The following is an 18197-nucleotide window of genomic DNA, read 5'->3' as shown; positions in this document are numbered from 1 at the left end:
GTAGAATAGACCACTGTGCCACCTGGCCCACCAGAACGCTCTCGGAGAGGCCCATTTAGTCGTTGGAATGCGTTTGTTCCTGCACATGCTGCCGATACCCACACACTCTTGACATGTACTGCAATTGCAAAAACCAACTTGTTTTCACCAGTCTCTTCTGCCCCTCACCCCAAGAACCCTATATATACTATGAACACAGAGGAGTCCCGGAAACGGCCTTTGGAGGAGGGCGACCAGACCGGACCGCCAGGCCCCGAGACCCTGGAAATTCCCCAGACTTCGGCGTCCCCAGAAACGGCTTCTCAGCCTGAACCAAAAGACCAAGATATGGACGTTGATGTGGCAAACGTGAAACCTGAAATCAAGGAGGAGCCCCTTCCCGAGGATAACGGCACTGTGGCTGCCGCCCCTGTCAAGGAAGAGCCCCCAACGCCGGCTACCAGTACTTCTGAACCCAACGGTACTGAAGCAGGCCCCGAAAACGGCACCAAACGCTTCAAGCTGGACACACTCGTTGTGGTGCCCCACAAAACGCCCCAGCTTTTCTACACGTTGCTCAAGACGGGGCTCGTCTACGATGTGAGAATGAGGTACCACGCCAAGATCTTTACGTCGTACTTCGAGTACATCGACCCCCACCCCGAAGATCCTCGTCGAATCTACCGTATTTACAAGAAGCTCGCAGAGGCGGGTCTCATTCAGGACACGTCGCTTTCTGGCTCTGAGGAGCTTGGTCCGCTCATGGAGAAAATCCCCGTCAGAGAGGCCCGAGCCGAGGAGATCTTGGAAGTGCATTCCGCCGAACACTTGAAGTACATCTCGCTGACTGAGGAGATGACCAGAGACCAGCTTCTTGAGGAAACGGAAAAGGGCGATTCCATCTACGTCAATAACGACTCGTACCTCCTGGCCAAACTCTCGTGTGGTGGCTCCATCGAGGCATGCAAGGCTGTGGTGGAAGGCAAAGTCAAGAACTCCTTGGCCATTGTACGCCCGCCAGGCCATCACGCCGAACCCGATACTCCGGGCGGATTCTGTCTTTTCAGTAACGTTGCAGTTGCGGCTAAAAACATCTTGAAATCTTACCCTGAATCCGTGCGCCGTATCGTTATTCTTGACTGGGATATTCACCACGGAAACGGCACCCAGAAAGCTTTTTACAACGACCCTCGTGTCTTATACATTTCCCTCCATCGTTACGAAAACGGTAAGTTTTATCCTGGCACAAAGTACGGTGGTGCCGATAAAGTGGGAGAAGGCGAAGGTGAGGGCTACTCTGTGAACATCCCCTGGAGTGGTCCAGGTGTGGGCGACGGAGATTACGTCTACGCTTTCCGCAGAATCGTCATGCCTATAATCAGTGAATTTGATCCTGACCTCACTATTGTCAGTGCCGGATTCGATGCTGCCGACGGTGACTTGATTGGTCAGTGTCACGTCAGCCCGGCTGGTTACGGTCATATGACACACATGTTGAAGGCTGTTGCCAGAGGCAAACTTGCTGTGATTTTAGAAGGTGGGTACAGTTTAGACTCGATCAGTGAAAGTGCCTTGGGCGTGGCTAAAGTGCTTATAGGTGAACCTCCTGAAGCTACCATCACCTCCCAACCCCGCTTGGAGACACTTGAGGTGGTCAATGAGGTCATCAGAACACAGAGCAAGTACTGGAAGTGCATGAAGCCTGGAAACTCGGCTCATGTCTTTGAGGACGTCTACGACTTGTCCACCGACAATCTTCTTTCCTTCGCTGAACCCATCAGAGCTTACCAGGCTCAACAACTTTTCTCCAACCACTCATTTATCAGTCTTCCTATCATCGACCATCCAGAGTACAAGATCTCCACATTCAGCACCGATCTCCCTCCTCACATGGAAGATCTCGTTTTGGCAAGTCCTCAAGTGCAAAAGCACTCCACCATCATTGTCTCCATCCACGACCCACCTGAGGTCTGGGCTAATATCAACCCTATCAACGGGAACATCGAGAGCAGCACATCTGTGGTGCTTGAGCACCCATTGACCCGTGTAATGAAGAAAGTCCACTCTGAACTTTCAAATGACGGTGGCTCACCAGACGATGTTGGATACATCGACATAAATATTCCTTCTTATACTGAGGCTGTTGCTTCATCCTCCTCGAAGGAGGGCTCTGTTGAGAAAACATCTTCACCGGTGAAGAGCTCTAATTACAACCCAACGATCTTTGCTCAAGAGCTCCTTCTTTGGGTGTGGGACAACTACTTGACCTACTTCCCAGAACTCAAAAAGGTGGTGTTCGTTGGCTTCGGTGACTCATACCAGTCCATTGTCCATCTTTATGCTAAACGTCCATCACAGGAAATCAAGGACGTTGTGAAAGGTACAGTTGGTTTTGTCAGCCGATCAAACCTCAAAGCCTTGGTGCCAGTTATGGACGAATCGATGGTAGACTGGTACTACCAGAGTTCCGTTCTCTTCACAAGTTACAAGAATGCTTGTTGGGTTAGCGCCTCAGCCAACTCTAAAAATGGCGAGGCTGAAGATGTGGGCAAGCGTCCAAGGAAAAAGTACGGCCGTGTTTTAAAAGCGTCTGTCGATGGCTTGTGGGATGTTATCCACGAGAGGTTTGACGAAGGCGTCGATTTCATTCTTGACTCGATCGAGGACTTCTCTGAGTCTGAGTCTAACTAGGATTAGTGTACTATCTATGTATTATGGGACCACACCAATGGCCACGAATCGAACGCATACTAATACAGTTAATTTAGACGTAGCTTGGGAACCTTTTGGCAAACGATTTCTCAAGATCCTCAACATCTGGCATTGAGGTATCACTCGAGGTACTGAGCCTTCTGCTTTGTTCCGGCAAGGTCAAATGCTTAGGTTTGGAGGGTTTAGGTGGTGGTCTCTTTGCCGGCTTCTTTGGCGACTTTGTCTCAGAGGCGGGCTTGGGCTTCTCTTCAGACTCTGGCTTTTTCTCCGATTCGGACTTTTTCAGAGACACTGGCTTTCTTACAAGCCCAGCTTGTATCTTTGGGTCTACCTTCACGAGATCAGGCTTCTTCAGCGGAGCATTGAGCTTTGTTGTAGAAGCTGCCTTAGAAGGAGAGAGCTGTCTCTTAGGTAATGAGATCTGCGAATGTGATTTGCTCAATCCTGGTGGCACAGGAGGTGGTGAGCTGTATTTTCTTGGTGACTTGGATTTCAAGCGTTTGTCCGATGGAGTCTTAGTAACCGAAGGTCTCGATGGTACGGAGTCAAGTTTGTGTACTTCCTCGGTCGAGCTCGACTCGTTGGTAACGAGTGAATCAGCGCTCACGGATGCGGAAAGATCGGTATAGTTTATAGCTGAGATGTCGTCTTGATCGGTGTACTTTCCGTACCCCGAAGCGGTCTTAGGAGCCTTTTGTTCCGAGTTATTGAGCAAAAGCGACATACGCTTTTGTATGGAAGAAACCTTCTTCTCTTGCGATGGGACGCGTAAGTGATTACGATCATCAATGCCGTCACCCTTCTCCTTAGATCCCGTGAAAAGCTTTCTAATCGAGTTTGAGCTTGAGCGTCTCTTATGATCATTTGAGCTTGAGCGTCTCTTATAATCATTGGACCCGCTCTTTTGTGACGACACGGATCCTCCTGTGCTTATCCTTCTCAATCCCTTCTTCAACGATGCTTTGATGGAGCCACCTGTGCTCTGTCGAGAACTGATTCCCACGTCTTCCTTGGATTTCAAAAAGTCAAGCGTGGAGCGGTCTATGTCCTCAGACTTTCTATAATTGTTAAGTTCTGTGGAGCTGTCATCAACTTGCTTCTTTATCATGTCATGCAACGTTGTCGATGAGTTGTGTGACCTTCCAGATGGCCTGCGAGGCAAGTCTGGTTTCTTGTGGTTGGAACCCATCGAGAGAATCTTTGTCTTATCGATGGAAGCAAAAACATCCAGTGTTGCAGCCTTTGCGGGAGCCTTCTGAGGAATTGTCGCTTGTAAGACCTGAGTCTGAGAAGTGGAATCATTGTTGACACTGGTGTAGTCATAACTGATGGGCACAGTCTTCGAGATGCGAACAGAGTATGGCACAGTCTCTGGAATCTGCTTGACGCCTTGCATCTGGCACACCTCTTGTAAAAGCTGGAGCGCGTTCGGTCTTCTTCTTGGATCTGCTCTCAAACAACAGTGGATGATGTTTTGAAGACGAGTGGAATATTGAGGCGAGCCTGGGAAACGGAGATTGATGTTGCAATTGAGAATCAGCTGTTCCAAGTCAGCCAAAGATTTCTGGTGAGGCAGTTCGAAAGGAGTGGTGTAGTAACAAAGCTTGTACAAAAAGATACCCAAAGCCCAAATATCCAGCTTGTCGTCTATTGGAAAGCCGTGTGTGAGGTCTATCATTTCTGGAGCCCGGTATTGGGGTGTCGTGTGCTGCATGAGGTCGGAATGCAAGGCATTGAGTTCTTGTGGTGTTTGAGGAACTGGCGCATAAGGCACAGCAGAGCCGAAATCACAGAGCTTGTAGGTGCCCTTATCGTCAATCAAGACGTTTTCGATTTTGATGTCTCTATGGATCAAAGGAGGGTGCAAGTGGTGGCACATGGCGACACCAGTGGTAATCTGAGACATAATGCTGAGCACCTCGGGCTCGGTAAGACGATGCGTCAATCTAGTATTCATGAAGTCTATCAATCCATTCTTCGAGCAGTACTCCATGAGAAGCAACACTTCGTACTGTTGCGTGTCGTTGGCCTTTGCCAAAGGAAGCCTGGATGCATGTGAGTCGATATATGAGACAATGTGCTTGTTACCACGCAAACGCTTCATGGCGTCCACTTCTTGCCTAAGTAAACTAAGCTGGAGCTTATTTGGCACGACAACACGCTTCAAACAGGCCACCTTGTTGCCGTGGAATGGTGGATCAATGGTGCACGTGTACACATGAGCAAAACCACCCAGAGACAAGTACTTGAGAATGGAAATCTTGTGGGAGCCTACCTGAAGCTGTTTTCCCTTTTGAAAGGCGTCGGGCGGGGCGGCGGTCATTGGGCGTGGTGGGAAAAGAGCTGGTGGTTTTGGACCAAAGTTGTAGTATGTTTCTAGAGGCAGTTGCGATACATCGCACCAGTGCCTCCACAGTACAGAAGCTGCTTCTTGGCGCAAGACCACTACCTGTTTCTGGGCTTAAATGGTGGCGGAATTCAGGGGTACCGAAACCGAGCCAAGAACGGAGGATACATCGTGGAGAAGTGAGATAAAATGTGAATTTGGGGTGATTATCGATAGCCGAGGCGGAGGAATCTCAGGCGGTCCTCGGCTGGAATTCCAAAAATAGACATCTCCATAGAAAAGAATGACTTTATTCGGCTTCTGCATTTGAAGAGGGCTTTTTTAAGAAAAACGGAACCTTTCTTCCCTAGACATTGCATAGATGCTGAATGTCTGTGCTGAGATTTCTAAGCGAGCTTTTCGCAGCCACTCGGTATAAGATGCATCGGCCCGAATGCAACGAACTAGCCGAATAGCCCATTTAGCTTTCTTGATGACCAAAGGCGTTCTGATTGTTCTAGAAATAGTGATAGTTGAAAATCATATTTACAAACTTCGTCTGCTTATTCATGTACCTTGCACCCTCTAAGCCATAGTCATCGCATTCTATGCTACACCTCTTCTCCAGAAACCCCTCTTTTTATGGCTTTCAGAAGAGCTGGATCATCTCCTTTCACGCAATGGTCATCTTCAGTTTATTCAATTCTTGGCTCAGCCTTATAGTGCTTTATGCATCGCTGCTATGATACGCATACACTGCTCTCCTGCACTGCTTGGCGATGAGTACCTACTAGATGAAGCTTTACTTCGAGGCTGAGAAGTTCGTCAATAACGACAAGGGCAGCTTGAAAAACAGGATCTTCAATGCTAAGCTATCGAATTCTCCAAAACACGTTTACGCCCTCGTGATATCCACCCTCAAATACAAAGAGCACATCGATGTCATCATACGAAAGTCTCGCTTGAAAGATGTGCCTCAATTGAAAAAGTTGAAAGTGTCAGATGCCCTACTATCGCTTCTCGTCCAGGACTTTCTATTTTCTGCCAAGGGCAGGATCCAACTGGGCAAGCACCCTATCAAAGAGGCCTTCTTGCTTAACAAGACCAGAATGCAAGCAGAGCTCACGAAGCTCAAGCTAAAGCATAAGGTCAAGTCTGTGGCAGAGCTACCCTTGAAGGAGGGGTTCGATGACGACGAAACACCTGTTCGCTGGATCCGTGTCAATACCTTGAAGACCTCGCCAGAGGCTTTGTTCAAGACTCAGTACTTCTCCAAGTTGACTGAGGTTTCGTCTCTTGATGAGCTTGACGGCCCGGGCAAGATATACAAAGACGAGTTCATCACGAATCTTTATGGAATCCACCCTCGAGACAAGATCACAAATACTCAGGCATACGCTCATGGCGAGGTGATTATCCAAGATCGTGCTTCCTGTTTCCCTGCTGAGATCCTCAACAATGATCCAAACGATTTGCATAAGTGTGTCATAGATGCCACTGCTGCTCCAGGTAACAAAACAACCCACGCTGCATCTTTTGTTGCCCAGCATGACGGAGTGGTTTTTGCTTTCGAAAGAGATAACCAGAGAGTCAAGACTCTCAAAATGATGTGTGAAAAGGCCACCGGTAAGGCCAAAAAGAGCTTAATCCACCCTACGCATGCCGACTTTACGACCGTAAAACCCGAGGATTTCGAGAATGTGACCGGTCTTATAGTGGACCCATCATGTAGCGGTTCAGGCATTTTTGGTAGAGCCATTGAGGATGCAAGTGCTGAGCAGGAGAAGGAAGAGACCGACGAAACAAGACTCAACAAGCTCGCTGGGTTCCAGTTTAAAATCATGAAGCATGCTCTCTCATTTCCAAAAGCCCACAAGGTCGTCTACTCCACATGTTCCATTCACCCACACGAGAATGAGAGGGTGGTGGTGGATTTGCTCAGTGACCCCGAGGTGAAAACAGCTGGATGGAGACTTGCTCCAAAGAGTGTAGTGATTCCATCTTGGCCCAGAAGAGGCTGGGAGCAAGAGTTCACGTCATTGAGTGATGGAGACGAAGCCAAAGGCCGTGAACTTGCAGGAGGATGTGTTAGAGCCGTGCCCAAAGAAGACGGTGGCATCGGCTTTTTCGCCGCCTGTTTCGTACGTGATAGGCAATAAACTACCCTTTATTCACATTCTATTAAAAACGGCCAACAATGTCGTCAATGACCTGCTGGGTGGTGGAAGAACCACCCAAGTCTGGGGTCTTCACCTTGTCCTCCACCAAGTTGGCATCAACAGCCTCGTAGATCTTGGCAGCAGCCTCCTGGTAACCCATGAACTCCAACATCAAGGCGGTGGAACGGATAGTAGCAATTGGGTTGGAGATACCCTTACCCTCAATGTCTGGAGCAGAACCGTGACATGGCTCACCAATGGCGAAATCAGCACCGACATTGGCAGATGGAACAACACCCAAAGAGCCCACAAGAGCAGCAGCACCGTCACTCAAGATGTCACCGTACAAGTTTGGAGCAACCACAACGTCAAAGATCTCGGGCTCTCTGAACATACGGTACACCATCGAGTCGACAATCTGCTCCTTGTACTCAACAGAGCCGTACTTGTCCTTGTTGGCCTCCCAGACGTTCTTACAGACCTCACGGAAAAGACCGTCAGAAGCAGACAAGACGTTGGACTTGTGGGTAACGGTCACCGAAGGCTTGGAGTGGAGGGAGCTGAGGTTGGAGGTCTCTCTGATCTTCTGTCTCAGCAAGGCAATGTCGTAAGCCATGGCGGCAATTCTGGTGGTGGCGTTCTCAGAGATTCTCTTGATGGCTTCGGCGACTCTGGTACCGTCCTCAGCGTTGTAGGTCTTTTCCTCCTTGACATACAAATCCTCAGTGTTTTCTCTCACAATAACCATGTCAACTGGCTTATCGGAGCCGTCCACGGACTTGACAGGTCTGACGTTAGCGTACAAGCCCATCTTCTTTCTCAATGCCACGATAGGCGAAGAGTAACCAGCGACCTTCACACTAGGAGACGAAACAGCACCGAAAAGAGCACCGTCACACTCGTTCTTCAACACCTCGACTGTCTTGTCGGGCAAAGCAGTGCCGGTCTTCTGGAACAACTCGTAACCAGCGTCCAAAGTGACAAACTCAAACTGCAAGTCAAACTGCTTGGGCAACTTTTCCAAGACCGCCTGGCCAGCAGGAATCACCTCACGGCCAATGCCGTCGCCGGGAATGAGACCAATCTTCAATTTCTTCAAAGAAGCGCTGGAAGTGGAAAAAGTACGCACTGATCTGGAAAACATGGTGATGGTGTTGGTGGTAACTGTGAAAATTCTCCAAGCTTGTCCGGCCCGGCACAGGCATGTGGGTGTGCAGGTAATCAGGACCACTATCGGTTTTCTGGGGAAAGCCGCGTATGAGTCACCATGTGAAGCTTAGGTAGTTGATTTGATCTGGCAACACAGAAGAGGGGGATTGAATGGGGATGTTTTTGATTTTGATTATGAGTGCATTTGTATCAAGTAAATGAAAATTGATTGTGATTCGCCGAGATAATGTATAGATAGAGCATGCGCAATTGCCGCAGCAGATTTATGAATCATGAATGGTGCCGATGACGTACGCAATCGCTTTTGATAAGAAATTTGAAATTTGAGAGTGGGTGATAGTGTTGATGTAAGCATGTTATCTGAATTTCATGACTCAACGGCAAGTTGATCTTAGATTTCGCTGCGTATGCAATGGCTGCAAAATGTATCAAAAAGGTCTAGCGTACCCGTAAGTCAAAGAAGGTCTAAAGTCCCCTAATGCAACTCTGTCTAAAAAGTCATCTACACTTTGGCGATATTGTACAATATTCATTATCCCAGTGCCTCAAAAGATCGGGCTCGGCCCAATCTCCTAGGTTATTTTTTTTTTAAATCCGTGAATCTCCAAACATAAAGCATCAAGCCTTTTCGAACATCTCCTTCCTCTCAAAAGTACCCAGTACTCCTGAGGCAAACGAGCCAGAGCTCTCTTCAACTCCCTGAACAACATGACCTTGCAACTCCTCCTCAAAGTTCTCGACATCCTGGAACTCCTCGAGCCAGGCCTTCTCAAACGGTCTCACTTCAGCAGCACCATCAACTGGCCAGAAGTAGCATAGGAGAGCGTACACAATGGCAGCGGAGAAGAATCCTGTGAAGAAGTTGAGTCTGTAGACGTAAATTGCACCGATAGGAACCGAATCCTCACCTTTCACCTGACCCACGAAACCAACAATATTTGGCATAATTCCGCAAAGGTATGCAATGAGGGCTCTTGGGTTCAGGCCAATCTTATTGTACTTGTAAGCAGAAGGCTTTTCGGGCTGCTCTGGAGCAAACAACGAATACAAGTGCGTCAATTTCAAGTGACCTCTTCTCACGTAGTAGTAATCACAACAGATCACGCCAACAATCGAGGAAAGGAAAACAGAGTAGGCTGACAAGTATGTCGTGAAGTTGGAGGAACTGGAAGTCAAGTTCCATGGCTGCACGATCAAAGCCAAAATGGCACAAAGGTATGATCCCCTTCTGATAGTCAAGTATTTTGGAAGAAGGGAAGTGACATCTGTACCGAAAGAAAGGGAGTTGGCAGAAATGTTGGTACCCAATTGAGCGATGGCAAAACTGAATCCGAGCAAGAAGACACCAGCTCTGTTTCCAGCGGTATAGTTATCCAAAAAGTGGCCCAACACATCCAATGGATTCCAAGTAGGCTCGCCGTACAAGACTTCTGAGGCAGAACTCACGAGAATACCGATCAAGGAAGTGATGGAGAAACACAATGGAATGGAAACCGTCTGCACGATATATTTCATTCCGAAAGATGGTTTATCGGCAAAACGAGAAAAGTCGGGTGCATTGGTGATCAAAGTTGCAAAGTTGGCCAAAGCATTCATGGTCGATTCAACAAAAGCCCAGCCCAAGTCATGCAGATTAAGTGTGGAAGACTTGTGAATGACGGGACCAGCCCCATGAGCTTTCACCAAAGTCCACACCAAAAAGGCCACACCTGCAACGGGAACAAGATAAGCCTTGAAGGTGAACAAATGCCTTATTTTGTGAGGAGGGAACCACAAAAACGGGAGCTGGAAAAGCCAGAAAAGGAAAAATGACAAGAACTGAAAGGTTGTCAAGTTGGCATTGTCGATACCGTTGGGCATGGTCTCATCAAGGTTTTGACCAAAGATCGACCTCAACATCAAACCAATGCATGGAGCAGCCACCATACTTTGCACGGAGTACCAGACACAAGACATGACCACACGGTTGATGACTGGCCAAGCAGCGAAAAAGATACCGAAGGATGCTCTCGCGCCAATGGGGAAGGAAATGTGGTTCACCACACCGATTCTGGCTGAAATGGAGACAAAAATACCACACAAGAAGTAGCCGACCCACACGGAGAGCCACGTCTGCCACCACGTCATGCCTTGCTGGACACCAGTGGACGCGATCATCCAGGTATTGATATTGAAGGAATCAGCGATCCAGAAGAACGCGTAATTGTACCATGACCATTGCCTTCTTTGAGCCTCGACAGGACGTAAATCATGATTGAAGAGAAACCGTTGCATGTTCGTCAAGTCGCCTGGGTTGTCGACCTCGATCCAGTCGCTGAACCTCTTGTACCATGGCTTCTTGACGGACTCTATGCTAGCATCGTCGTAGACCTCGACGGTCGTATTCAAGTTTTTAGACATGGGAGCTGACGAAGAGAAAGGCAGATCCTGGAGTATTTATGCGTTTTTCATCGCCGCATCGCTGATTAAGTCACTCTGCAGAGATACATCTTCGTACTGGTCTAATCCCCCAGGACAGGCGGATAACGTATATGCCTCGGCGCGATGCAGGAGAAGGCGCTTGCTATCATAGATAAGGGAACGGTGAAAGGAGTTGACGGCAACGTGCAACACAAGACCCGAAGCGGCTCAGATCTGGTAAATCTTTGTCGCATAAACTATAAAGTTTTCGACATGTTTCTTGATTTTCTTCCAGCTCTTGCTGTGATGGCGCAGCGAAACAAACTACGGCACTGAGGGGGGTTCAGACATACAGCTGAATTGCGGAATAAGCCTGGAGGGGCCCCGAAAATAGCCCCCTACGACCACTTTGTTGACGATGGAGGTTATGGCTGCAAAAAAGCCAGAGGTGGAATCCAACTTCCTAATCTGTCTTTGACACCTGCGTCTGTCAGGCAGATTTCGCGGCATCGTACGTTGTCAAAGATAAGAGACTTCTGGCGCGGCGAAAGCATTTTGCACCCACGGGCCGAACATGCAAGGCGTTTAATTGTAAGCGAGAATAACGATCTGGGCGGATTTTGAGTGTAATTAAGACTGAAAGTGGTTTTGGGGCGAAATAGGAGGATTTGCATTTGATGCCTGCGACGCCCTTTTGCACGGAAATTGTGAAACTGGCAAGTGATTGTGGGTTCTTTGGTGGGGAGCGAGACTGGCGGAACCGCACCATCACAAATCCAGGTCACCAAAAATCAGCAGCTGGACGAATATCTCTGAAATTGCCAAATGGGGTTGCGGTGGTGTGTGTCGAAGAATATAGCTGGCACCGGAACTACAGTTGCGTGTTTGGATCGTACCGGAGCAGGCCCGAAATGTGGAGAAGCACGAAATAATTTCAGTCTGGAATTCGCAGCCATTTGGAGGCGATGACCTGATTGAGTAGCAGAAATGGAGGTTTTGATGATGGTGGCTGGTTTCGTGATGTTCGGTTGATGCAAATTAGGAAGTGGAGGCGGAATTGGTCTCTGGTGGCCTGGTCCTGGTAATAGACTTTGTTTCTGTATATGGCGAGGAAGGATCAACAGGCGTTACACCCAAACAAAGAAGCCCCAAGCAAGCCGTCATAGCAATGAACGAGGAACAAAGCGACTTTCAACACAAAGAATGCAATTTGAAAGTTCAGCTTCACAACCTTTTTACTGGTCCTCCCCTCGGCTGCTGGACTGGCTGCGAAACGCAAGGTGCGGAGTTCATCCACCGAGCTCTAAACGGAAGTGGGGCAGATTTCACCACTCAAAACATCTCCACCAAAATACCTCCTCCTTTGTGTATCTCCAGCAAACACTCCATTCCAAAATTCTCGAGAGCCCTTTCGCCATTGCCACCAGACAGTCACACTTTGGTGCCCCCCTGTACACAACCGAACACAGTGAGGTCCACTGAAAATTTCTCGGAGTCACCTTAGGTGTAGTGTAGCACGTTCTAATCATAATGCAGAGAGCCCTTTACGCCGTGACGAGATCAGCCGCCAGGCCAGCCCTTAGGATGGCCAGACCCGCTGTGGTCCAGCCCTTGAGGTACAACTTGGCCGCTGTCAGATTCAACAGCACCAAGCCCGAGGGTGAGGCTAAGGAAGAGCCCAAGGAGGAGCCAAAGGAGGAGGAGCCTCAGGAAGACCCTATTGTGGCCGAATTGAAACAAAAATTGGAGAAGAAGGACAAGGACTTGGCCGACATGAAGAACCACTACGCCAGAGCCGTGGCCGACTTCAGAAACTTGCAGGAGACCACCAAGAAGGAGATGCAGAAGAGCAAAGACTTTGCCTTGCAAAAGTTCGCCAAGGACCTTTTGGAGTCTCTCGACAACTTCGAGTTGGCCTTGAACTCCGTCAAGGAGGAGACCTTGACCGCCAGCGCAGAGGTGAAGAACCTTTACGATGGTGTGTCGATGACCAGAAACGTTTTCCAGAAGACCTTGGAGAAGCACGGCATCGAGAAGATGGACCCTATGGGCGAAGCGTTCGACCCTAACCACCACGAAGCCACCTTCGAGATCCCCCAGCCCGACAAGGAGCCCGGCACCATCTTCCATGTGCAGCAACCTGGTTACACCTTGAACAGCAGAGTCTTGAGACCTGCCAAGGTGGGCTTGGTCAAGGGCGAAAACTAGATGAAATATCTTTTGTAAATAGTAACGACCACAGCCAGACCCGTCATGAACTGGGCCTGACACTAATGCTGCTAATTTTGTGTAACAGACGTAAGATGCGAGCGAAGAGACCGAGCAAGCCGCGGTTCATTCTCTACATGTTTGCAACTAGATGGAGCATCGGCCCCAGGGTTCTAGGGCGACAAATTCGGCATTTCCAGCTTCCGTCGAGCTATAAACCGAACGGCAGGTTTGTGGGGAAGCTCCCGTTTGGGCAACTTTTGAATATATGGTGGAAATCTCTTAGACCAGGCAGACTTGAAGAACTACAACAGGCTTTGCTTGAACACCATTTTCCCTTGACCAGGGAGGAGAACAAGGGCATCAAGAGAGAGAGCAAGAAGGTCCCCATTGACGAAAAGGGCAACTTCATCAATGAGGTTTCGTTTGAAGTGGTCAACGATGAGTCCTACTCCACCAAGCATGTGGTGTTTGTTCACGGCTACGGTGCCTCGCTAGGCTGTTTTGCCAGAAACTTCCATGTTGTGAATAAGTTTAGAGGCCTTAAAAACAACTACAAAGTGCATTTTCTCGATAACATCACCTTTGCGTTGAGTTCGAATCCTCCCATCAAGAGCATCGACTACAGTGCGCCTATACCCCAGGTGAAGCATATCAAGATGACCGACACCAAGACGACAGTGCCGAAGGACCTTTACAGGAAGTACTATAAGCTCATTGACAGCTACAAGTTTGACGCGGAGGAGTTCAAGAAATCGAGGGACGAGCTTGCACCTGTGCTCAAGGACATGGAGGACTACTACACCCTGGCGTTAGACGGCTGGAGAAAAGGCACTGGTATTGAGAAAATTGACTTTTTGGTGGGTCATTCTTTTGGAGGCCATTGGTGTGGATCCTACTCTGTGAGAAACCCAGACAAGGTTGATCGGTTGGTGCTCTTGTCGCCTGTGGGCGTGGAAAGAACGGCTTTTGGGGTGACTACGCCAATTCCAGAGCAGGAAGAAAATCTCCCGTCTCTTGACCCCACGTCCTACCACTTTTTGAGTCGATGGCCCATTCTTTCGCCCGAAACCGTGTACAAGTGGTACCATGTCCAGCCCAAATTGCCTCGGCTTTTGAAATTCATGGGTCCTTGGGGTGTGGCCAAGTACTACGATATGTGGTACAGCAAACTTTTTGCCATCAACAAGGTGATCAAGAAGCTTGGTGGTGCTCTGGTGTTCAAGAGTGAAAATGAGTTGGTCTATGGTTCCAACACGGAGTGCCGTCTTCTCATCGAGTACTTGTACAATTCCATCACCACAGGAACCAAGTCGGATACCCATGTGAAGTACCTCTTGACCCCAGCCACCACGAGCAGATGGCCATTGTACGACAAGTTCATGGCCTCCAACAAGGAGGACCTCTCCAAGTTCAAATTGCACATTGCATACGGTCAGTACGATTTCATGAACTCTGAGGCTGGTGAAAAGCTTGTGAAGGAGCTCAATGAGACCTTTGGCGTGAATAATGCCAAATACCACACTGTACCTGAGGGTGGTCACAATTTGTACATCCAGAACCCATTTGGCACAAATGAGCTTTTGGAGAAGATTGTGACCGAGGCCGAGGCTCAGTAATTATTTATTAGATAGACAAATAGAACAATCGATCAAACAGGATGAGCAACAGCATGGCTGCAAGTAGGCTACTGCATTCCGATGCTCAAGCGAAGGAGCTAATCGGCCGGGCAGACAAGCCAGTGCTATGGTTGTTTCTTCATTGAAATCTTAGCTATTCGATTTACTTGTGGTTTATTTTTTTTTTTTTTTTTTTTTCTTCCAGCCTTGATCCACCGGTGATGTCACCAACATACCCCTACTGCGTGTTGATGATTCTGCAACACCTCAGACCGTGGGGAAGGACCCCTCAGATGAAACCGGCAGGCACGCTCCAGATCAACCGGGTGAAGGAAAAAAACAAAACATATAAAGAGAGCGCATTCCCAGACACAAAAACGCAAATCGCACCAGATCAGTCTATTCTCCATGTCTCCTCCAGCCGAGTCTACAAGGCTCTTGGGCACTCCTCCACCGTCGCTGGGGCCCAATCCTTCTAATAATCCGACTCGCCGTGCCAGACCACCATTACTTTCAGTGCCTAGTTCTCAGTCGGTCAGATCGGTCCGTTCTGCCCGGAGCATGGACCCTGTTATAGCCGACTACCGCCTGTGTGACGTTGATCTGTTAAATTTGGAAGCATTGGAGGCCAATAAGAATTTCAGCCGTTGGGCCTACGTCAGCTACTACCTACCGATTCTACGATGGCTTCCCAATTACAGTGCTAAGCAGAACTTGTTGGGAGACACTTTGGCTGGGGCAACGATGGCTAGTTTCCAGATGCCATTGGTGATGTCATTGGCAACCTCCTTGGCCAAATTGCCGCCTTTGGTAGGTTTGTACTCGGTCGTGGGGGCTGCTACAGCGTATGCTATATTTGGCGGAGTGCCCGTGTTGGTTGTGGGACCGCTGCCGGGAACGGCGGTGTTGTATGGCCAGGTGATTGACGACATCATGCATTCACACAAGGAGATGGAATTGACCAACTTGGAGGTGAGTGCTACGATTTCGGTGGGCATGTCGGCGATCTTGCTAGCGTGTGGTTTGCTCAAATGGGGGTTTCTAGATAACATATTCCTGAGGGCTTTGCTCAAGGGCTTCATTGGCGCCATGGGTGTGGTGATGATCATCAACCAGTTTGACATCCAGATGGGGCTCCAGGATTTGGCTGCAAAAGAGCCCCACCAGTCCATTGTGGACAAAGTGGTGTTTGCCGTGAAAAATGCCCTGGAGGCACATAAACTCACGGTGGCCATCACAGTGTTGACTTTGCTAATTGTGCTTTTTGTCCGAAAGTTCAAGAACACCTTGGTGAATCGCTACGGCATCAAGCTGGCCGTCTATATTCCCGAGTTGCTCGGCATGGTGGTGGTGGCCACCATTCTCTCCTACACGTTGGACTGGGAAAGCAAGGGCGTGGAGATTGTGGGTGATTTAACCAGCACAAAAAAGAAGGACGTTGCTGCTGAGTCTGTGATCATCAATCCCTTCAAATTGTCTCGCTTCCCGTTGTTCAAGAAGGTGTTTCAGACATCCTTTCTCTGCTCGATTCTCGGCTTCTTCGACTCAACCACTGCTACCAAAGCCCTAGGTGCCCGCTACAACTACAATGTCTCTTCTAACAGAGAGCTCGTGGCACTTGGAATGGCTAACTTTGCCATCACCATGTTCGGTGGTCTACCTTCATTCGGTGCTCTTGGCCGGTCCAAGGTGAACATTCTAGCAGGAGCGCTGACACCCATGGCTACTCTGATCATGGCCGTTATTGTCGTTATTGCCATTCGGTACTTGCTCCCGCTTTTGTACTTCCTTCCCGAGTGTGTTCTTGCTTTGAGCACTACAATTATCGGCTTGACAGTGCTAGAGGAGGTGCCCCACGACGTAGCGTTCTTCTGGGGCATCGACGGCTACGACGAAATTGTCTCCTTGTTGGTGGTTTTTGCAACCACCATTTTCTGGAGCGTCGAGTCCGGCGTCATACTCGCAATTGTCATTGCAGTGGTCAGAATCATCAAGGCAGGCACTCAATCACGGATCCACATCCTAGGCAGAGTGCCGAACACTTCAGTCTTTAGAAACGCCGACGAACTCATTGAGGAAAGTTTCTTCACATACACTGAGGCCGAGCACCAGGACGACGCTACATCCACAGACAACCTTGCCGAATTGGTGGCGGAGATCCAGCAGATCGAAGGTGTGCTCATTATCAAGATCCCCGAACCACTCAACTTTGCCAATCTGGGAGCATTGCGGGGTCGCCTTAGCCGCATCGAGAAGTTTGGAAGCCTTCTGGTGCACCCATCTCAGCCGTCCGTGCGAGGCTTTGAAGAAGGTGCAATAAAGTTTGTGATCTTTGACTGCAAGGGAATGACTAGCATCGACGCCTCGGCTACACAGACACTTTGCGAGATTGTCCGCAGATACAGCGAGGTGAACCATATCTGTGTTTCATTTGCCAGGGTTCCCACCAATTCCCAGGTCCGCAACAGGTTTCGGCAGCTGGGCATTGTGGGGATCGTCAACTCCAACTACGAGCGGTACGTGAAAGGCAGGTCCTCACCCCAGCTCAACGGAGCCAACAGCTCCACCTCTCTACGTACATACACTGTTGCCAAACGTCTAGGCAACGGATTTTTTCTCAGCATCGACGAGGCCCTCAAGGCTTTTGATATTGAGGGTGTCTAACCTTATTGGACTTGGCTGCAAAATGAAGGCATGACTGGTGCGCCTGGCCAATGTGCGCATTTGTAATGAAGCATATACTCTGTAGGGCCTGCAGACTCCACAGAGCGGGCCTGCCTGTGGGTGTTGCTCATACTTAACAGATGTTTTGCGCATCCAAAGCTTCAGCGAAAGCTACCTACATTCTTTTGACCTACTCGTCATGCTTAGAACCTATAGACAGATGTCGACGTCGCTAGCGCGCTCGTCCAACAAGTTTGCCTTTTACGATTTGGTCCTTAGGACCCCTACCCACCCTAGACAGCCTATCGAGGCCCTGTTGATGAAGCCCAGAGAGTTAGAGATGCTCAAGGGCAAGACAAAGACCACCTTTGAGGGCAACTACTCCCTTGATGATCTTTCGCCTGAAGAGAGAATCCGCAAAGTCTTTGGCGGTCGTATCAAAGGTGAAGAAAGACAAAGCTCCAGTCGTATGAACGTGGGAGAGCCAAGAATCATTGCCGGCGTCACGGTTCCAGACAAGCCCAAAGAGCCCGATAATTGCTGCATGAGTGGCTGCATCAACTGTGTTTGGGAGTTGTACAACGACGATGTCAAGGACTGGAACGATAGAAGAGCGTTGGCCGCTGGCAAGCTCAAGGAACAGGGCGGTTTGTGGCCTGCGGATTTCTACCCTCCTGTCAAGCTCTTGAATAAGGAGAATATCCCTGAAGAGATGGCGAATGCTTCTGACGCCGAAAAGGACTCCATCGCTGAAGAGTCCTGGGGTGGTGTCCCTGTGGCCATCAGAGTGTTTGCACAGACAGAGAAGCGTTTGAAGGCCAAGAAGCGTCAAAGGTCAGAGGCTGCTTAGACTAGGCAGGTTCTCTTGCTACTTCGAAGCCCCACAATCTTCAGCTAACCAGGTACCTACAACCTGGCAGCCCAACACCCACCGTCAGCATCAGAGTAAAGACAGAGCCG

General features: G+C 49.2%; 9 protein-coding genes across 9 annotated transcripts; 6 read left to right on the top strand and 3 right to left on the bottom strand.

Annotated features, from left to right (window-relative positions):
- Positions 1-189: 189 nt before the first annotated feature.
- Positions 190-2670, top strand: HDA1 (histone deacetylase; the record flags this gene model as incomplete). The annotated part of the gene is made up of 1 exon (XM_024857753.1): positions 190-2670. One exon carries the CDS (start codon positions 190-192, stop codon positions 2668-2670), a length of 2481 nt encoding a protein of 826 aa, XP_024714252.1.
- A 73-nt stretch (positions 2671-2743) lies between these two features.
- PRK1 (serine/threonine protein kinase) lies at positions 2744-5014 on the bottom strand (the record flags this gene model as incomplete). Its single annotated transcript, XM_024857752.1, has 1 exon — positions 2744-5014. One exon carries the CDS (start codon positions 5012-5014, stop codon positions 2744-2746), a length of 2271 nt encoding a protein of 756 aa, XP_024714251.1.
- Positions 5015-5811: 797 nt separating this feature from the next.
- Positions 5812-7176, top strand: C7M61_002374 (rRNA (cytosine-C5-)-methyltransferase; the record flags this gene model as incomplete). The annotated part of the gene is made up of 1 exon (XM_024857751.1): positions 5812-7176. One exon carries the CDS (start codon positions 5812-5814, stop codon positions 7174-7176), a length of 1365 nt encoding a protein of 454 aa, XP_024714250.1.
- Positions 7177-7198: 22 nt separating this feature from the next.
- LYS12 (homoisocitrate dehydrogenase) lies at positions 7199-8320 on the bottom strand (the record flags this gene model as incomplete). Its single annotated transcript, XM_024857750.1, has 1 exon — positions 7199-8320. One exon carries the CDS (start codon positions 8318-8320, stop codon positions 7199-7201), a length of 1122 nt encoding a protein of 373 aa, XP_024714249.1.
- A 644-nt stretch (positions 8321-8964) lies between these two features.
- C7M61_002372 (nucleobase cation symporter-1 family protein) lies at positions 8965-10746 on the bottom strand (the record flags this gene model as incomplete). Its single annotated transcript, XM_024857749.1, has 1 exon — positions 8965-10746. One exon carries the CDS (start codon positions 10744-10746, stop codon positions 8965-8967), a length of 1782 nt encoding a protein of 593 aa, XP_024714248.1.
- A 1584-nt stretch (positions 10747-12330) lies between these two features.
- MGE1 (Mge1p) lies at positions 12331-12954 on the top strand (the record flags this gene model as incomplete). Its single annotated transcript, XM_024857748.1, has 1 exon — positions 12331-12954. One exon carries the CDS (start codon positions 12331-12333, stop codon positions 12952-12954), a length of 624 nt encoding a protein of 207 aa, XP_024714247.1.
- A 137-nt stretch (positions 12955-13091) lies between these two features.
- C7M61_002370 (uncharacterized protein) lies at positions 13092-14573 on the top strand (the record flags this gene model as incomplete). The annotated part of the gene is made up of 1 exon (XM_024857747.1): positions 13092-14573. One exon carries the CDS (start codon positions 13092-13094, stop codon positions 14571-14573), a length of 1482 nt encoding a protein of 493 aa, XP_024714246.1.
- Positions 14574-14981: 408 nt separating this feature from the next.
- Positions 14982-17237, top strand: C7M61_002369 (uncharacterized protein; the record flags this gene model as incomplete). The annotated part of the gene is made up of 1 exon (XM_024857746.1): positions 14982-17237. One exon carries the CDS (start codon positions 14982-14984, stop codon positions 17235-17237), a length of 2256 nt encoding a protein of 751 aa, XP_024714245.1.
- Positions 17238-17436: 199 nt separating this feature from the next.
- On the top strand, positions 17437-18087 carry C7M61_002368 (uncharacterized protein; the record flags this gene model as incomplete). Its single annotated transcript, XM_024857745.1, has 1 exon — positions 17437-18087. One exon carries the CDS (start codon positions 17437-17439, stop codon positions 18085-18087), a length of 651 nt encoding a protein of 216 aa, XP_024714244.1.
- Positions 18088-18197: the final 110 nt, after the last annotated feature.

The sequence above is a fragment of the Candidozyma pseudohaemuli genome (genome assembly GCF_003013735.1).
Source record: "Candidozyma pseudohaemuli strain B12108 chromosome Unknown scaffold00004, whole genome shotgun sequence".
NCBI lineage: Eukaryota > Fungi > Ascomycota > Pichiomycetes > Serinales > Metschnikowiaceae > Candidozyma > Candidozyma pseudohaemuli.
This window is presented reverse-complemented; position numbering and strand designations above follow the sequence as displayed.